Source organism: Fragaria vesca, linkage group LG3 (assembly GCF_000184155.1).
Source record: "Fragaria vesca subsp. vesca linkage group LG3, FraVesHawaii_1.0, whole genome shotgun sequence".
Lineage (NCBI taxonomy): Eukaryota > Viridiplantae > Streptophyta > Magnoliopsida > Rosales > Rosaceae > Fragaria > Fragaria vesca.
Window position 1 is genome coordinate 21,281,873 of NC_020493.1, and position 20,698 is coordinate 21,302,570.

The 20,698-nt window shown below is 39.0% G+C and overlaps 2 protein-coding genes and 1 pseudogene across 3 annotated transcripts in view; 2 read left to right on the forward strand and 1 right to left on the reverse strand.

The window, feature by feature from the left end:
- The window catches only part of LOC101293284, a 13,828-nt pseudogene extending 4,292 nt beyond the window's left edge, over positions 1-9,536 (forward strand). The window contains exons 4-14 of the transcript XR_184387.1: positions 4,161-4,319; positions 4,448-4,579; positions 4,682-4,761; positions 4,927-5,048; positions 5,219-5,327; positions 5,488-5,618; positions 5,819-6,188; positions 6,270-6,383; positions 8,703-8,788; positions 8,912-9,021; positions 9,345-9,536. The product of XR_184387.1 is annotated as an acyltransferase-like protein At3g26840, chloroplastic-like (transcript). The remainder of the gene's footprint in view (positions 1-4,160; positions 4,320-4,447; positions 4,580-4,681; positions 4,762-4,926; positions 5,049-5,218; positions 5,328-5,487; positions 5,619-5,818; positions 6,189-6,269; positions 6,384-8,702; positions 8,789-8,911; positions 9,022-9,344) is intronic.
- A 1,611-nt stretch (positions 9,537-11,147) lies between these two features.
- On the forward strand, positions 11,148-15,606 carry LOC101314733 (acyltransferase-like protein At1g54570, chloroplastic-like). The gene is made up of 14 exons (XM_004294744.1): positions 11,148-11,498; positions 11,622-11,673; positions 11,803-11,858; positions 12,017-12,175; positions 12,288-12,395; positions 12,716-12,795; positions 13,220-13,341; positions 13,498-13,606; positions 13,756-13,886; positions 13,999-14,353; positions 14,481-14,594; positions 14,827-14,912; positions 15,019-15,128; positions 15,239-15,606. The coding sequence occupies exons 1-14, from the start codon at positions 11,189-11,191 to the stop codon at positions 15,430-15,432; spliced, it is 1,986 nt and encodes a 661-aa protein (XP_004294792.1). The 5' UTR covers positions 11,148-11,188; the 3' UTR covers positions 15,433-15,606.
- A 2,253-nt stretch (positions 15,607-17,859) lies between these two features.
- On the reverse strand, positions 17,860-18,571 carry LOC101315030 (histone H3.2-like). Its single transcript, XM_004294745.1, has one exon. The coding sequence runs from the start codon at positions 18,415-18,417 to the stop codon at positions 18,007-18,009; it is 411 nt and encodes a 136-aa protein (XP_004294793.1). The 5' UTR covers positions 18,418-18,571; the 3' UTR covers positions 17,860-18,006.
- Between the last annotated feature and the right edge of the window lie 2,127 nt (positions 18,572-20,698).

Here is a 20,698-nt window from a genome sequence, read left to right on the forward strand (position 1 = left end):
GGGCCAAGTACGCGACCCATAACTCGACGAGCCCATAACTCGGGAGGCGGCCGGACGACAGAGGAGCAATTCGCAGCCATTGCCAACACAGACCTCCCCCTCGGTAAGCGCGCCCACGCCCTCATCCTAACCTCCGGGCAATGCCCAGATCACTTCCTAATCAACAATCTCATCACTATGTATGCGAAATGCAGGTCGCTGACGTATGCACGCCACCTGTTCGATAAAAGTCCTGACCAAGACCTGGTCACCTGGAACGCCATTCTAGCAGCCTACGCGCAATCGGGTCGCTATCTGGTTGAAAATGTTTAAGAGGGGCTTGGTTAATGTGTTGTTATTTTTGTCAGTGGCATGACATGTAATTTTTTAAAAGTTTATGGGTAACGGTTTAAAGAATTTAAATAGGTGTATTGTTTTATCATCAAGGAACATTTGTTAACATTTTTATCATTTATTACTTCTAAATGTACTATTTTATCATTGGCCCAATAATTTTCCTACTTGTAGCATTATTATACATTTAAAAGTAACCAAACGTTTTTTTTTTCGGGAGAAACCAACCATTAGTTATTTGTGGTTTCCCAATTCATTATAATAAAATATCAATTATAGTCATGTTTGATCTCTCTGTTCTGTTTAGTTTTTGTTTTTCTTAACTATAAGTGGGACACGTGGTGTTGTGGAAATGGCTGGGGGGATTCACATTATGAAATAAACTCATATATTGAATGACTGATCCCTGCAAGTAGTCTGCAACACATCAGATCAAAGAGATCTGTCGGAAACCTAAGGGGGGTCGGGACCCCGTCGGGCCCGGACGTAGTTCCGCCCCTGTTCACTTGTCGTCCCTTATATATGTCGCTGCTGCATGAAATGAAAATCACATTAGGAGATCAAACTGGGGAATCGAAAAATTCCCAAATGTACAAAAAAATTAAAAGTCAAACCCCATTTCAATGACAATAAGACTTTTGACCCCAATTGAATGAGAAATTAGCTTATTTGTGCCCAAATACACAAATCATTATTAAATTCATAATAAAATAATATTTTTGAGACACTTTTACTTTTGTGTCTTATACACATTTAGAGATCGAGAGAAAATAGAAGAGATAGTGGACTTTGCCGGACTCCGGTGATCGGTCCACGAACTCCAGTCACCGATCGCCGGAATCCGGTTGCTAGAATATTACTGACCCCCAGTAAACTTCTTATCCACCCCATAACATATTACTGACCCCAATAAACTTCCTATCCACCCCAATAACATATTACTGACCCCTAGTAAACTTCTTCACCACCCCAGTAACATATTATTGACCCCTAGTAAACTTTATAACCTCTTAAGAACTTGTTTGTGTTAGGTTCCCATGACAGAACCCGACCGAAATCTCTCCAGTAGATGGTCACTGGCATCGGTGATGGACTTCGCCGAAGAGAGAGAGAGAGAGAGAGAGAGAGAGAGAGAGAGAGAGAGAGAGAGAGAGAGAGAGAGAGGTAGGTAGGTAGGTAGGTAGGTAGGTAGGTAGGTAGGTAGGTAGGGTAGGGTAGGTAGGTAGGTAGGTAGGTAGGTAGGTAGTAGTAGTAGTAGTAGTAGTAGTAGTAGTAGTAGTAGTAGTAGTAGTAGTAGTAGTAGTAGTACGTAGTACGTAGTAGTACGTAGTACGTACGTAGTAGTAGTAGTAGTAGTAGTAGTACGTAGTAGTAGTAGTAGTAGTAGTAGTACGTAGTAGAGAGTACGTAGAGTAGTAGTAGTAGTAGTAGTAGTAGAGTAGAGTAGTAGTAGTAGTAGTAGAGTAGAGTAGAGAGTAGTAGTAGTAGTAGTAGTAGTTAGTAGAGAGAGAGAGAGTAGAGAGAGAGAGAGAGAGAGAGAGAGAGAGAGAGAGAGCATATCGTGAGTGAATGAGAGGTGGAGGGAGAGGTGTGAGAGGTGGAGGGAGAGGTGTGAGATAGTTAGGTTAAGGTTAAAGAAGTAATTTTGGTAAGATTAATTGAAATGGGTAATGAATAAAGTTTTTCATTGGAATGAGCAACAAGACCAATAATTAGTGCCAAATGGGTATTATCCCATCAAACTATTATGTAATTGATTCTTTTTTTTTCTGGTCAATGGAAGCAATGTATTAGATGGTCCAAAAAATACAACCTAATACAACACTAACCAGAGGTACAAAAGACCTCAACACAAGAGACACATAGGTCTCAGGATCGGGATCCTCTCCTCATAATTCTCTGCTCATACTTCCTCATAAATAAATCTGAACCATCCAATCTTAATAGATGGTCAGGATTTATCTTACATTCTTTAAGGTGATTAGTCTATCTTCCAAATTCTCGTATAGATTTCTGATCGCCGATCTCCTCTCATCTCTCTCTTCCCTCTCTCACCCCCAACCCCAAAGCTGATATCTTTCGCTCCATAATTCCTATTGCATATAGTTTTACACTTTTACTATCTCTCTGTTGTTTGAATCGAATCAGCAGCCGAAAGAGAAAGAAGGATGCGTTGACGGGTCTCGAGGATCGTCTGTTGTCGCAACCGTCACGATGACCATAACCGGTTAATCATGAGAAACCTCAAGGAACCGGTCAGGTAGAGCAACATCCTCATCCTGCTCGAGTATGAGAGAGAAGCAAGAAGGTCTCGTTGATGGGTCTTCGCTTTTGTTTTCAGCGATCGATGGAAAAAGCAATGTTCTTTGCATGTTACTGGGTTTATGTTTTGTGAGAAAGACTGGTTCTTGTAGTGTTATGGAAATCATGATATGAGAGATCCCAGCTTGTTATAATTAGTTGCTAATATGCTGCAACTGAAGCCATATATGATTTGTGATAAGAAATATTTTTATTTGGGGATGAGAGTTAAAACTAAAAAGAAAAAATTTAAGGCCAAGTAGTTCAATCAAGATGAAGGATATTGATCAAAGATCGAATAGATACGTTCTAGAAATATGAGCAATGCAAGAGGGAAGAATGGAAATAGATGGGCAGTTGAAACTTGGCCTCACTTTGTGCAAAAATTTAGCCGTGTGTTAAATTTAGTTATATTCAAAGTGTTCCTTCGAAATGAGAACTTTCATCATTTTGGTATCGTCGCCGGTACCAATATCAACCCAAAATTGATCACCCTACTTCTGGGTTCATATCAACCTACTCTTGGGTTTATACTCTGGGTCTGAAATTTGAGGGAATAAAGCCAGAGAAATCCTGGCCATCCATTAAAATTGGATGGCTCAGATTCATTTATGAGGAAGTATGAGCAGAGAAATATGAGGAGAGAATCCTAGTCCATAGGTCTCAGCACAAAGAGACACGTTGGTCCCGGCGTAAAAAGGCACATAGGCCTAGCAACAGAGGCACTTAGGCCCAGCATAAACAAAATAAAGCCCATAAAAAGCTTAGCCACGACACAACACAGAAGCCCAAAACTAGAAGTAAGAAACTCTACATCTAACAGCCTCCATCGCTTCAACATCAGCTGCACAGAGCTGCTGTCGCTACATTCCAGTCCCCATTTGACGTCAGTCCGCCGCTAAAGCACCAAAACAAACCACTTCCTCCACCGGTTGAGAACGCTGGGCACAAAAGCCCCCAAGAGAAACCAAGTAACCATAGAAGGAGTGAATACCAAGGTAATTGAAACACATTCTTTCAGTTGAACAAAAGTTCGCCGACGGACGAAAATTTGCTTAGTAGAACCAGAAAATCTAGCGATGTGATGGAAGAAGACATCATATGAGAAGCAACAATAGTAGAACCAGAAGATCTAGCGATATGATGGAAGATATGTGAAATCAAGATTGGAATTGGGTTATGGTGAAGAAGTGAGGAGATTGAGAGGTGATGAGAGCGACATGGATCTGAGTTCAAACCGTCATGGGAAGACTCAGTAAGGCAGGGAAGTAAGGTGGGTAGATGGGGAAAATGGATAAGGTAGAGGGAAGGGGAAGATGAAGAAAAGGATTGAAGGAAAGGGCAGATCTGGTCTGGGAAAAGGCTAGGTGGACATGGGGGAGGTGGAGGAAATAGTGGCGGATGTGGGGATGGTGGTGGTGGAGGAGACGGCTGGGCTCGTGAGACTCTCAAAATAGGATGAGAAAACTTGTAGAGAGAAGGTAGACCCTCTCTCTCTAGAAATTTTCTGTTTTCTTATGTGACAGACTTGGTGAAGCTGGTTGAGAAAAAAATTCGGCCAGAGCATCACCGCACACCTAATAGACCAATATATCTTGTTGGAGAATCTCTTGGAGCATGCCTTGCTCTATCTGTGGCATCCCTTAACCCTGATATCGACCTTGTTCTGCTCTTAGCAAATCCTGGTAACATATGTTTGTTTCTTAATTCATATAATCATATTCAGTTTTTTTTAGTGCAACCTTATAAAAAGAGGGATATCAAATTGATGTAATTTTTCACTCAATTTAACACCTACAATGAATATGTGCAGCAACGTCCTTCAGCAAGTCACCACTTCAACCCATATTACCATTACTGCAGATCATGCCTGACTTACTATCCAAACTTAGTCTTCCTCTTGTACTAAGTTCAATGGCAGGTGATTTCTTTGTTTCATTTACTAGTTACTCGTCTCCCGAAAGATGCTAGAAATATGGCTAAGCAAGGAATTTGTTCATACCAAAAGTGATAAAACAGTGGTCACATTTGTTGTGCATGCATATAGGTGTAATGATGGCTGATTTAGAGAAGGGAGTTGGAAGTCTGTCGTGAGATTTCGTTGCACAATCAATATCTTACCTCTCTGTAAGACACAGCTTCGAAACATTACTCTCACCCTAGTTTTTCACAGCATCTGTTATTCGATTTCTGTCATTCGATTTTTTTTTCTTTTTTACATTCTAATGTGTTTTTATTTTTCAAATTGTGAGGTCCAATCTTGTAAAATGGGATTAATGGTTGAAGTTCCAGGTTTTTGCTGATATCTTGCCCCTAGAAACACTTCTGTGGAAACTACAAATGATTAGTTCAGCTTCATCGTATGCCAATTCACGCCTCCATGCTGTAAAAGTTCAAACCTTGATACTATCCAGGTGTCCTTTAAACATCCATAACCACTTCTAGCAATATTTTCAAGCGACCTATACTATAATCATGCATCATTCCTAATTTATTACATGTACACCTGACAAAACAACTTTGCTGCATTACCCTATCATCATTTTAGAATACAGTGCTGATTTCACTGTTATCTGTTCAATAGTGGAAGGGATCTATTGCTGCGTAGTAAACAGGAAGGTCTGAGACTCCGACGGTTGCTTGCGAATTCTGAGATCTGTACATTTGAACACTGTGGCCATTTCCTCTTCTTGGTAGGATTATCTGATTATGTGCTAGTAGAAATTTGATCATGTGCTCCAGTGAATTAGTTTCTCCTCTGCTATACTAAGTTTTGACGTGTTATACAAGTATACAACCAAATGTTTCTGAGCTTAAATTACATGTTCTTAATTAGACTCCAACTTTTGGCAGGAAGATGCTTTTGATTTGGTAACTGTTATCAAGCAGGTTGGTGTCTATCGTAGTTCAAAAGAACGAGATTTTGTTTTAGACTACATACCACCATCACCTTCCGAATTAAAAAGTCTTCTGGACAAATACAAGTGGGTGATACTTTCTTAGATAGATACATTCATAGTTTTATTATATCGAACGGTCAAGAATATTCGAAAAAATTGATGTGCTAGGCATTAACTCACACTATAATTTTCCGGATAGACTTATGCATTCTACTTAGGCTCTATAATTTTGTTTTTTCTTAACCAATATTGATATTTCATGATTATTATTAATGAATGTGTAGATGGATGAACATAATTATGAGCCCAGTGATGCTCTCAACTTTAGCAGACGGGGAAGTAGTGAGGGGCTTTGCTGGGATTCCTTCAGATGGTCCTGTAGTGTATGTAGGTAATCACATGTTATTCAGATTTGATGTGTTTCCATTGGTAGCGCAGTTGTCAGAACAAAAAGGCATTCATCTGCGAGGGCTAGCACATCCAGTTATGTTCATGAAATGGAAACAAAGAAAGTCAATGGAAGTACCATTTTCCGATGATTTCAGACTTGTGGGCGCTGTTCCAGTCTCCGGAAAAAACCTTTTCAGGCTGCTCTCCACAAAGTCTCATATCCTACTCTATCCTGGTGGAGTGCGTGAGGCTTTCCACAGGAAGGTGCTGAATTCACTCTCACTTATTGTTTTACTGAATTTGTTTTTGTTTTTTCACAATGGCAGCACATATATAACTTTCCAGGGGGAAGCATACAAGTTATTCTGGCCGGAACGGTCAGAGTTTGTGAGAATGGCTGCTAGATTTGGAGCGAAAATCGTACCGTTTGGTACGATTGGGGAAGATGATTTTTGTGATGTAAGTTATTCACAGACCTTGTTTTTAGCTTTTCTATAATGTTGGGTCGTAAATTCGTAATGCCTTCCCCTAGCATGTTAGGAAGGTTTGTTACTGTTTATCCAAGACCACTCTTACGTACCGGAGTTGTCTAAGCCCCAGTTTGTGCAGCTAATGTTGTGCAAAAACTGGATCCATCCGGAAAATTCTGCTGTGCATATAGACATAGCATGCATGCTTGATTTTAAGCAAATTTTCTTGAAAATTCTCACCCTACCGTCCCATGTTATGCACATACAACCTTATCTTAGTTATATGTACGTCATACTTGTCTGACCACAGACAAACCCTACTTCTCAAAGTTGAAACTCATTTCTCGAATTGCGTTATTGAGTTGTTGCTTATAGAAGATGGTAAACAACAATTTTCATAAGCTAAAAGTTAAAGTTGTTTTTTTTACCTAATATAAGTTTACACTAATCATATAGATACATGTAACACTCTTATTTGCCCTGCTTATGTGTCATTCAAAGTTATCTTTACGAAAAAAACTCACCTTCTCTCGAAAACCCTTGCTCTGCTAGGGTTTCTTTATCGTCGACTCTAGCAGTCTTCGACAATACCTTCTCAGCCATGTCTGACCAAATTTTCTCCCTAGCATCACTCTCAGCCCCGTCTGAGGCTGCTCATGTCAACTTTGGGCCTGCCGGAGAGGCGGCTCTCGAGGTTTCCCACTATTTCATGGTTGGGCGCCTTCTCAAGCGACGTCCTAACGCCGCTGGCTTTTTGGGAACGATCCCATCCATCTAGAGGCAGCGCTCTGGTCTGCAAATCCATTCCGAGGGAGACTGTTTCGTGTTCCAGTTTGATCGAGAAGCAAATCGCAACAAGGTTCTCCACGGCTGACCTTGGTTCTATCAAAATGCGATGCTGGTGACGGCGTCGTACGACAAGATCTGTACGGTGGTGAACCCTCCTCTTCATTCCATTGAGACATGGGTCTCGATCTTAGGGTTACCGCATTTGCTACGCAACAAGAAATCTCTATAGTTGATCGGACAATCCATTGGTAAGGTTCATCGTTTTGATAATTTGGCTCTGAATCGCAAAGATGAAAAACAAAAGATTCGTCTGACTATGGATACGAGACAGCGGTACAAATTTTATCGAAATTATTCTTTTGCTTCTGTTCATGTTGATGTTGAGATCATCTATGAGAAAATTCAAGGTCTTTGCAAGTTTTGTGGTCTTTTTGAGCATGCGGTTGAGGGTTGTGACAAGCTTTTTGTGCGAGAAGATGAAGCTTTGCATGGACTCCCGGTTACAGCGATGTAAGAACTGACTATAGCAAAGCCTAAGCTGCTTAATGGCGGATGGCGGCTTTTTGAGCAGTGATGTTGCACTGAGGGCTGAAAAACATAAAGAGGAAGTTATGCAATTGGCTGCAAAAGTGAAGGCCTTAATGCCGGTACAATTGCCTGAGAAACACTTGATGGTGAATGATGTGTTGACTGCTAGGGTTCTCAAAGCTTGTAAAGCTAGAGGTTTTGTTGTTCCCCCACTTGTTGAGCAACAACAATCTGCCAAACGGGGAAGAAAGAGGACAACAGAGCGTCCTCTTATTCAACCGGGGAAGAAGATGCTTGAGGTGTCCACAGTTCTGAGTCCGGAAATTGAAGACTTGAACTTGAGTCTTCCTAATGAGTTGGGTCGGTTTCTGGTGACACCCCCAAAGAAAAAGGGTGGGCGATCAAGAGGGTCTACAAACAAGACTAAGGAGGGTCCACCTCGCCCTACTTTAAAGGGTAGGAAGCGGTTGTTGAAGATTCTTGAGGAGGATGATATGATAGACGAAGCAAATCTTTCTACTGATTCTACAGAAGCAATGTAAGTGGTTGGCAAAGAGGTAGCTCTACCTCCAAAGACAAAGTCTCCGACTGAAGTTGCTGCAGTGGAGATGGAGAAGGCGGTAGTTGAAGTGGTGAATTCCACTTTTATTATCACATCTGCTTGATTGGGAGATCGACAAGAAGATAAGAATTCTGTTGTCACAGTTTATAACGCTTCAGAGTTTTTAATCTTCTTGTTTTTGGTTTTATCTTCATAGAAGGTGAATGTATTTAGATTAGGTGTTTTGGTATGTTTGTGTGAGAAGCGTACTAGGATGGCTTTTTCTGCATAATGGATTTTTCTGACGGCCCTCTGGGCAGGTCATTATTGTACTGTTCACTGAGCTTCATTAATGAATGACCTCTCTTTCAAAAAAAAAAAGTTTTCTTTACGAATTATCATTCATTATGGTCAAAATATATTACACTTATTGTGTTTTCTTCTCTTCAGATATTATACGATTATGAAGACCAAATTAAAACACCTTTCCTCAAGAAATTTATAGATGAATTAACTGGTGTAGCTGGAAAAGTGAGGTACTAGTTCTGGCAAGATAGTACTTTATTGTTGAATTTCATAGATCTTCTATCATGGTTTGGATGCATTCCACTAGAATGATTCTCCAGTACTTGAATGTTGATATGATTTTGTGACCATAGGACTACCGTTGATGGGGAGGTTGGAAACCAAGATGTATACTTCCCAGGATTTGTACCAAAATCTCTCGGTCGGTTTTACTATCAATTTGGGAAACCAATTGAAACAGAAGGTAAGCATTTCGACTAATCAACTGATACTTTAATCATCATAGATAGTCAAGTTGGTAAGAGTTTTGGTGTGAGATTTACTTAAGTTCTTCCAATCATGCCGATGTTAATCGGAGTTTAAGCAATTAAATCTCAATATACTTTTTGTGGTCATAGAGGAAGTGTTTTATTATGACCCATCAATGCGGGTTAGATTCAAGATACCGTGTTGCATCTTAAAAAAATAAATTTAAAAAAAATAAAAAAAAAAAAAAAAACCCAAACTTTAGTAATATGACTTGTTTGACAAAAAAAAAAACCATACTTTTGTCCTGTAAACATGCAGGGAGGAAGGAGGAATTACGAGACAGGGAGCTCACGAATTGTATTTACAAGTGAAATTAGAGGTTGAGAAATGCATTGCTAATTTGCAGGAAAGAAGAGAGTGATCCTTAATTACAGAAGCCTTGTGTCTCGGCTACTGTACCAAGCCAGACATGGCTTTACATCTGAAGTTCCTGCATTTGACCTCGATTAATGCAGTGCTCATGTTGTTAGAGAGCATGAATCCAGCCCAGAATCTTCTCCATCACAGATCTGATATTGTTGTGTTTATGCATCCGTTTTGGTATTGCTAAGATTATGCATCAGTTTTGATATTGCTATTAATATAGATTTATTGCATTATGTAAAAGCTGTGTATAGCTACTCATATACAATGTACGGCCTGTAATTGTAAAAGATCAATGAGAATCAATTTCTACACATGTAGACATCATCGACGAAACTGTTCAATTTCCTTGATCATTATTTTTTTGGCAAGATTTTATTTCTTTTAATCAATCAGTTAAACCATGCATGTAATGTGCATGATATATAGCCCTCATGCAGTAAGTTTACATCATATATACACCATCGCTTTTCTTGAAAAAAATAAAAATAATTGTTGAATGTGGGTGGACTCAAAATCACTCTTATATGTAAAATCATTGTCATGAGCTTGGAGAGGTCGGAGCTGAGAGCGTCGACAATGTCAGCCTCATGATCGGTGGCCATAGGCGGACACAGGGGTCGAGTGGGGGCAGTTGCCCCCAGTGAACTTTCTTTCTTGCTAATCATCTTCTTATATATGTCAATGTTCATTTGATATTCTCCCATCATGATTTAACATATACATCTATTGTTTAAAAATATGTTAATTAACCCACAAAGGAATATATCCCAGATAGTCTGATAAATGATTCTCTAGATTTCTGGTTTTGGGTATCAATTTAGGTGATCTTTTGAGGGGTCTGGTTGAACTTGAATTCATATATTGAAGTTTTAAAGTTGGAAAGCTTGCAATTTTATAGTGCTTCATTAAGATTTCATATAAATGGTGAAAAAGACTTCGATATTTTTCAAAATAATGCAAATTAACTACATGAAGAGTTACGAAATTAAGGGAGTGGAAGTGGAAATGGACATTGAGTCGTCTCTGGAGGCTCTTTAGCCTCAATTTTTTTTTTTGTCCCCCACTTACAAAATTTTCTGCATCCACCACTGTCGGTGGCGAGGTTGGGGAGACCTTGTGACATGCTCAGACTTTTAGAAGATGCGAAGCTCGCCCGGATAGAATTTGGGCTCTTTATGATTTTTGGGCACAGTCGATCCCATGGTTTTTGGGCATTGTGGTAGAAGGTCACAAGGAATTTGGACTCTGGAGTCTCATTCAAATGACTCATGCTTGTTGTCAAACGTGCGATCTCGGGAATTAGACTAGGTAAGACAGTTCAGTCACGTCCAATCCCAAGTAAGAAATCGAACTTTTCAATCACATTAATGGTTCAAGTACCCCACCATGAGACTTAGAGACTCATACTTTGAGGTTGTACTTGAGCCATGTTTGAAATTAGGTGTATTATACACCGTGTATAGTGAATTGCACCAATATAGACAAACATCCCATCTGAGCCGCAACATGCTTTCAATTACCTTCATCAAACTTGCTCCGCATTTCCGGAACAACCTTTTGTTCCTCATTACTCACTCTCACGTTGTCCAAGTGACTGATAACTTGTTCAAACTACTTGCTTTCTCCATCACCACAATGCCACTGATGCCACCAAACTAATATATAGCTGCTTTACCGCTCACGAATCACACACCAAAAGCGAAGCCAGACAAGGAAAGTGTTCGAACTCTACTTCCATGGCCTCCAGCACCTTTCATCTCTTCCCCTGCGGCGTTTCATCCCCTCTCCGATGTAATTTGACGCCGTGTTTCTCCATTAATCCATCTAGAAAGACTAGAAGGTTAGCTTTCTCCACAAGCCACACCATGTCTGGTATAACCAGAGAGAACCAGAGCCAACCTTTGGCAGAAGAGCGTGTGAGCTTAAAGCATTTTTTTGAGCAAGCCAAGGATCTTGTCACATCCGACAGCGGACCACCTCACTGGTTCACACCTTTAGACTGCGGTCACCCCTTACACGACTCCCCTCTGCTTCTCTTTTTGCCCGGTACCTAACTAATCATAATTCAAACTCAAGTACACAACGTACTCAGTTTTTGTTTTCTTCATCACTGCAATTTGCTAAAGCTTTCAACTTTATGTAACTGTAGCGTTCAACTCTGAACTGCAGGAATTGATGGCACTGGACTTGGGCTTATAATGCATCATCAGAAACTAGGAAAGTACGTTATCCAACTCTACTTGTTCTGTTTCTTTTTTTTTTTTTTGGTTCCCATCTAACTTCTCAAGTAAATGGTATACTGCCTCTTTCTAATTAGTTCCCCAGCCTAATTTATACTTCCTGTTTGAAGGATTTTTGAGGTCTTGTGCTTGCATATTCCTCCCAAGGATCGAACACCATTTACAGGTTCTTCCTTCTTTATACTAACATACATGTTGCATTGGCACTCTTTCTGTGTGGCAATTTGCTTGACTCATCCTCCCATATACATGTCACTGCTGCATGAAATGAAAATCACATCAGGAGAGCAATCTATTTATTTTTCAAAATTTATAATGCAACAGACTTGGTGAACCTGGTTGAGAGAAGAGTTCGGTCAGAGCATCATCGCTCACCTAATAGACCAATATATCTTGTTGGAGAATCTCTTGGAGCATGCCTTGCACTATCTGTGGCATCCCTTAACCCTGATATCGACCTTGTTCTACTCTTAGCAAATCCTGGTAACATATATTTGTTCCTTCATATTAGGCTTTTTAATGCAAGCATATAAAAAGAGGAATGAAATTGATGCAATTTCTCACTCGATTTAACACCTACAATGAATATGTGCAGCAACGTCCTTCACCAAGTCACCACTTCAGTCCATATTGCCTTTGTTGCAGATCATGTCTGACTTATTACCCAGTCTTAGACTTCCTCTTGAACTGAGTTCAATGGCAGGTGTGTTTTCCTTGTTCCATTACTTGTTACTCATGTCCAGAAAAATGATAGCAAGAGCTGGGAATCTGTTCCTGCCAAACGTGACAAAAGAGTTGTTTCGTTTATGTTTGGAGACAAATGATATAGGATATACTGTATATTTTCAAGTTTCTTTCTTCTTAAAAACTGATGTTATTTGAGTAAGCTACATTTGTTGCTCTTAGTTCAAGTTAACAAAAAGTATACATGTTTCTTCCTTCTCCCCCAAAAAAAAAAAAAAAAAAAAAAAAAACAAGTACATACATGTTTCTCAATCTGCAGTTTGTCGTGCATGCATATAGGTGTAATGATGGCTGATTTAGAGAAGGGAGTTGGAAGTCTATCGTGGGATTTCGTTGCACAATCAATATCTTACCTCTCTGTAAGACACAGCTTCGAAACATTACTCTCACCCAGAAGCAGTTAAATATCCAGTACACTACTTGTTTTTCACAGCATCTGTTACAAATGGATTTCTGTCATTCGATTTTTTTTTTTCTTTTGTACATTTCTAATGTCTTTTATTTTTCAAAAATGTGAGGTCCAATCTTGTAAAATGGGATTAATGGTTGTAAGTTTCAGGTTTTTGCTGATATATTTCCCCTAGAAACACTTCCGTGGAAACTAATGTGTTTTATTTTTCAAAATGTGAGGTCCAATCTTGTAAAATGGGATTAATGGTTGTAAGTTTCAGGTTTTTGCTGATATATTTCCCCTAGAAACACTTCCGTGGAAACTAATGTGTTTTATTTTTCAAAATGTGAGGTCCAATCTTGTAAAATGGGATTAATGGTTATAAGTTTCAGGTTTTTGCTGATATCTTGCCCCTAGAAACACTTCCGTGGAAACTACAATTGATTAATTCAGCTTCATCGTATGCCAATTCACGCCTCCATGCTGTTAAAGCTCAAACCCTGATACTTTCCAGGTTTCCTAAAACTTCCATAACCATTTCTAGCAATAAGTTCATGTGGAATATTATCCCATGTTTATTACATGTGACAATTGACATGACAACTTTGCTGCATTACCCTATCATCTTTTTAGAATGACGGTGCTGATTTAACTGGTATCTGTTTTAAAGTGGAAAGGATCCATTGCTACCTAGTCAAGAGGAAGGTCCAAGACTCCGACAGCTGCTTGCAAATTGTGAGACCCGTGTATTTGAAGACTGCAGCCATTTCCTTTTCTTGGTAGGATGATCTTATCATGTGCTAGTACTAATCTGATCATGTTCTCACATGTTCATTAGTTTCTCTCATGTACTGTTCAGTCTTGAATATTATACAACCAGATGTTTCTGAGCTTACATTACATGTGCTTAAACTTGATTTTTTGGCAGGAAGATACTTTCGATTTGGTAACTGTCATCAAGCAGATTGGTATCTATCGTCGTTCAATAGAACGAGATTTTGTTTTAGACTACATACCACCATCACCTTCCGAATTAAAAAGTTTCCAGGACAAATACAGGTCAGTTACACTTTTCCTAGCCTATATGGTAGATTTATGCATCTTAGTTTGGCTTTATTTCTTTTTCTTTTTCAATATTGATGTTTCATGATTATTGTTAATGAATGTGTAGTTGGATTAACATCATGAGCTCGGTGATACTCTCAACTTTAGCAGATGGGAAGTCAGTGAGGGGCTTTGCTGGGATTCCTTCAGAGGGTCCTGTATTGTATGTCGGAAATCACATGTTACTGGGATTTGATATTGTTCCATTGATGACACAGTTTTCGGAAAATGACATCATTCTGAAAGGAATAGCACATCCAATGATGTTAATGAAACAAGGAAAGTTTGAGCAACCATTTTCCGATGATATGAGACTTATGGGTGCTGTTCCTGTCTCAGGAAAGTACTTTTTCAGGCTACTCTCTACAAAGTCTCATATCCTACTCTATCCTGGTGGAGTGCGCGAGGCTCTTCACAGGAAGGTACTAAATTCACTCTCACTTGATGTTTGGTTTGGTTTTTTTCCAATGCCAAGGATAGAACTGGATTAAATTTCCATGCACTTAAAAGTCTAAATAACCTGTCACTGTTGTTACTTGTACTATCCAGGGGGAAGCATATAAGCTATTTTGGCCGGAACGGTCAGAGTTTGTGAGGATGGCAGCTAGATTTGGAGCCAAAATAGTACCCTTTGGTGCTGTTGGAGAAGATGACTGGGGTGACGTAAGGCCACAAGGCTTATTTTATCTTATCTATAATCTTGGCGATTACTATTTTATCAAAATTATTCTTATTAAATTGGAGTTATCTAAACTTTATATAGCAAGTCTTAAATACATGTATACTCAGCTTGCCCTGCTTATGTTTTACTTACCAGTTCAAGGTTATATCTCTTCTTGAATGCGTGTCACCCATTATGGTCAGATAACAATTGTGTTTGTTTTCTTCTCGAAAGGTATTATTTGATTATGAAGATCAGATGAAAGTTCCTTTCCTGAAGAAGTTTATAGATGAAATATCAGATGAAGCTGGAAATCTGAGGTAGTATATCTGTCAAGATATGGTTTTGGTTATTGATTGCTATAGACCGTCTATCAAGGTATGCATGCAATTTCCTTCAAAGTTAATGTGATATTTGTGACCATAGGGCTACCATTGATGGAGAAGTAGGAAACCAAGCTCTGTACTTCCCAGGATTTTTACCAAAATTTCCTGGTCGGTTTTATTATCGTTTTGGGAAACCAATTGAAACAGAAGGTGTGTTTTGGCTTTAATCAACTGACTTTGGAAAGAGAACTTGTTTGACACGATTTAATTGTATTTATGTTCTACAGTGATGATGTAAATTGTGGTTTGAATACATGCAGGGAGGAAGGAGGAATTACGAGACAGGGATAAAGCTCATGAATTGTATTTAGAAGTGAAATCAGAGGTTAAGAAATGCATTGCTTATTTGCAGGAAAAAAGAGAGAGTGATCCTTACAGAAGCCTTGCGTCTCGGCTACTCTTCCATGCAAGACATGGCTTTACATCTCAAGTTCCCGCATTTGACATCGATTAATGCAGTGCTCAGATACAACTATCATGAACAAAAATTGATTTATCGACCTCTTCTGTGGGGGGTTAATGAGATTAGGACCTCCACCTAAACTATGTGACCCTCAACATTGTGGATTAGTAGTATTTGACATTGTATTTATACCAACACAGGAGCAAGTGACATTTTTTTCTCTTTAAAGAGGCTTATATCAAGATACATCACAAGAAAATCAATCAGGTAACTTGAGACTCATAGTAGCAACGTATATAAGTATATTACTACCAAGATGCATGAGACTGATGAGAGCATGGAACGCCTAAGGATGTTGCTACAATTTTAAAGAAATACAGAGAAAGAGTGATTGAGAATTATATACATGTACATACCTGGCAGCAAAACTGGCTCAAACATTATCCTGAGCATTTCAACTGATAGCTTGTGTAGTTGTTATGTTGTGATCCAATAAGATTCGTACTTGTCCAACTCTCCAAGTGATGCTTTCTCGTTCTAATTCATCATCTGGCTCTGGATTTCCATTAGAATCTTAAGATGCAGAGATATTTGATGATAGGCTCTCGACTACGTCCTCATGTCCCTCAGCTATGCTCTTTGTTCAAACAAGAGGTGACACTGGACATCTTGTTGTTCGTTCTGTCGGTTCTGATTAGTAAATTGCAAAAGAGAGGTCAGATAATTAAAGCAAAAGCTCAACTAAAATGTAGCATCCAAATGATCCAACAAACAAAGCAAGGGCTAAAATAATAATAGTTATATAGAAAAATCTGAAGTAGGACGTTTTGGAAATAACCCTCCAGCTTGAATCTGCTTGAGCATCATCCCAACAAGCATTCAATCAAATTGTTACAATAACTCATATCTTTATGGTATTCTGTTTTAAGTCACAATCGACTAATTTTCTTCTAACAATCTATCAGCCGATTAAGCACCGAGTTAAACTTACTACAAGAAGTCTTATCTTTATGGTACAATGTTCATCAACCGGCATACACATCCACTCAAAACATGAAAAAAAAAATTATGAAAGGCACTGCTCTCATGGGATTATGAATCAAGCACGCACTAATTTGAAGATGACTCGGAATAAGGGAAATCTCTTCTTTGCTCCCCTTTCCAATTTGTGGCATCAACTCATGCTGCCTATTACTAACTGGACTACTGGAGGGTTCTTCTATATGATCTGGTTTGCAGATTTACACTAAAACCCAAAAACTAGTTTATCGTATTAGTAATACGATACTCAGATCAGCACAGGAATGATATGTAAACAACATAGAAATTACCATCAATCAATCCTAACCCCCCTAACTTTGAATCTATCCCCAATTTAAAATCACTGAATCAAACCACTCATAAGCATTGTCGAACAATCAAGTAGTGAAGGTAGTAAATTTGAACTATACAACTTACAATCATCTACAACAAGATAGTCAAGAAACCCAAAATAAAATTTGCATAATTTTTTACCATATGAGCAGAAGCATCAAGTCTCGATCAAGCGGCAGTGGTACTGTAATGAGCAGAGAAATCCAAGGGAGACTTTATCAAAATCATCAAATAAAGTACAGGTTTTTTTTTTAAAGGTGTGCTGCCCAGCCCGCCTAGGCCCACATCACCTACGACCGCCTAGCCGTCTCTCTATTCCGCCTAGCCCGAAGAGTACTTTTAAGTTTTAAGTCTCGACTAAGTGGCAGTAGTACCGTAATGAGCAGAGAAATCCAAGTCAGGAGACTCGATCAAAGGCGAGGCACGAGAGGGAAGCGAGTAAAATTCACTCGCGGAACAGAAGAGCCTCGGCCCCATCTTTCTCATTTCTCATCAGTGAGTGTGTTTTGTGTGTGACCATTGAAAAGAGAGACCTCCTTCAAATTGCGATTCCTGTAGAACAGAAGGGTTTATGGCTATTGAATGGTTCAAAACTATTGGCACAATGTTGTCCATGTTGATTTGTTAGCCACACCATTTTGAAGAACAATCTGTGGTTGCATTAGCTATCGGAGAATGATGATCAAAATTGCAATTTAGTCCATTGTAGAGATTTTGATTCAAGTAATTTAACAAATTATTCAAGGTTCAGCTCCCACCAGAACTATCCTCATCTATAAGCTTAAAATTACCCAAAACTGTAATCAAACGTTGAAGTAGCTATACTGCTATTGTAATCAAATTCAAATACATAGGCCTTTGTTTTTTCACCAAGGACTCAGATCCATCGGCATTGTCAATTCAGATATCTCATTCAACCCAATATGTGCATTTACCAAATAGTTGCATAAAAATTCAGGGCCAATTGCGGCAGTATAATGTTACTGCAATTGAAACACCAACAGAAATTACCAATTCCAAAACATCAGATCTACATAATTAAGACCAACCAGAGTCACAAAATGTAAGAGTGTACTCTTAACAAACTCATAGAACACACAATGATTCACCACAGAAAATTGAAAATTACCATTAAAAACTGAAATCAAGGTCTCCCTTTACATAACCGATTCCAAATCCAACACAAAAGCATAGATCTACCACCTAATCTTACTACCATTAATTGCATCAAACCACATCCGGGTCATAATTCTAAGCCCTCTCGCCCCTAATCCTCCTTGCAAGCTGAATATCCTTAGGCATAATCGTAACCCTCTTAGCATGAATCGCACAGAGATTAGTATCCTCAAACAAGCCAACCAAATACGCCTCGGCAGCCTCCTGAAGCGCAGCCACAGCGCTGCTCTGGAACCTCAGATCGGTCTTGAAGTCCTGGGCAATCTCCCTCACAAGCCTCTGGAATGGCAGCTTGCGGATCAGAAGCTCAGTGCTCTTCTGGTACTTCCTGATTTCTCTGAGAGCCACGGTACCGGGCCTGAAGCGGTGAGGCTTCTTCACTCCTCCGGTGGCCGGGGCAGACTTCCGGGCGGCCTTGGTGGCGAGTTGCTTGCGTGGGGCTTTGCCTCCGGTGGATTTGCGGGCGGTCTGCTTGGTACGGGCCATTTCTGGGATCTGGGGAAATTAGGGTTTTGGTGGGTATGGGGGAACTGAGAGGGGATTTGATTGTGAGTTGTGGGATTTGGTGGGATTGGGAGGGTTTGATTTATAGGGAGGGAGAGAGGAGAAGCGGGAACTGAAATTTTTGGGGGTGAATTGCGGAGGGTTTGTGGTTGTTTGAATCAACGGTGGAGATTTGCTGGTGGATGGTTGTGGGGAAGGTGAGGATCGCGATCCGCGTGATTTCTAAGAGGACCAAGAGAGGCGGGCTTTTTTCGGAAGAGGTGGGGCTGCTTAAACATTTGGGCAAGTTTTTAAAATTTTGAATTTCCTTTCGGTTTTGGCTGAATATTTTGAAATTCTAGTTTTGTCTTTTGTTTTTAGGGGAATGAAATCAATGAATATTTGAACTGAAATCTAAACGTAATAAAATTTCTATTACGGATCCGGATTTAGGTCGATCCATTGCAGATCGGGTCCATTTACAGGTCTAGGTGCATTGCTGGTCGTGCGACCGCATTGGGGGCCATGGCAAAAGAGGGTAGGATTTTTTTTTTCAGCAAAAAGGGGCAGGATTTGGTTTTACTGGGGAAGCATATTTGAATATGTTAATTCGGCACCCAATCATCATAGACCATGGTGCCTCGATTTCCTTGCTCTTTTTTTTACCGTGTTTTGTATAGATAAGGGTGCTCTTTGTTTTTTTCACATATTAAAATACCTATATAAATTCAACCTCAAAGTCCTACAATGGCTAACCAGGCCAGCTTAATTAGTCACTACGCCAATAAGTGCAACCAACGACACTTTTCACACAATGGTGAAGAATAGCAGTGTTGTACAAATTTCAAAAATGATTCATATAACGTTCTTAAATTGTCAGCTGTTGTGTGGATAGTCTGAGATCATTCCAGATTTTTTTTTTCTTAAACCAGTACAACACTTTGGACAACACTTTGGACAACATTTTGTTGTGTGCATGAAGATAAAAATAAGACTTATTTGGCTTCTAACTCCATTCTAGTTTCACATATAACTGGGTTTTATTACACAACAGTGAAACAAATAAATGTTGTGTGAATGTATAAAATTTAAACTATCACACAATACTTTTTATCATCTGTTGTAAGATATATCTCTAATGACATATAACTAGGTTTCATTACACAACAGTGAAACAAATAAATGTTGTGTGAATGTATAAAATTTAAACTATCACACAATACTTTTTATACATATGTTATAAGATATATCTCTCATGCCAGGTTGCGGACTTCTAGTTTTAAAATTGCTCTAACATCCTCTGAAAACCTAAATTTTGTGTGAAGGATATCCTTGGTGGTTTTGATGTAACAACAGAACACTCAAACCTGTTGTGTGAGAGTATAGGATTTTCAGCAGTCACACAACGACTTTTTAGTTTTGGTTGTATAATATATTTTCGTGTCATGATTCCACTCTCTTACATTTGACAATACTCATCCCACAACAATCAACTAAGAAATGTTGTGTGAGGGTATAATTTTTAAATATATCACACAACTATTTTTTATATCATGTTGTCTGTATCGTAATCCCTAACCCCTAAAATACCCTAATTTCTAACACCAAGTTTTCTATTGTAATCCCACAACGATTGTCTTCTATGTTGACATGTGATGAAAAAGCAAAAACGTTGAATTTATGGTTGACCGAGTCGATCGATACCCAAACGTTACCGAAAATTTGTGAATTTTGTTACACTGCAATACTTCACTGTCATGATTATATCTAACGGTCGGATTTCCATGATCTTAATTTTAGACATCCGAACCACAATCAACCTACTAGTGAAGTATAACATGTTTACTATGTTGTACATAATGTGCTTAACATGTGTAGTACATCTTATATAAACATATGTTTCTCTAGAGAGACATGATTGATGAAATGAAATTTTAAAAATCGCACTGTATGAACATGTTCACAATATTGAAGCATGTTTGTGATAGAAACCTCATCAATTTTCAGTATTATATGGGCGTCGATCGACGCGGTCAACCTTAATTATACTTACATTTCACTATAGGGAGCCAAATCATCGGAATGCAATTATCATCAACTTTTTACATGAGTTCATACACAATAACTATATGAGGCTATGAGTGTTGACAAAATAAAAAAAATATGAGTAACGATATTGCAGTTCAGCGTGTTTTCATGTAATTAGAATGGTCGATTTATGGTTGACCACAAACCTCCCATAGTTAGACAACTCTTAATGCTTTTCTGTGTTGTGTGAGTGAAA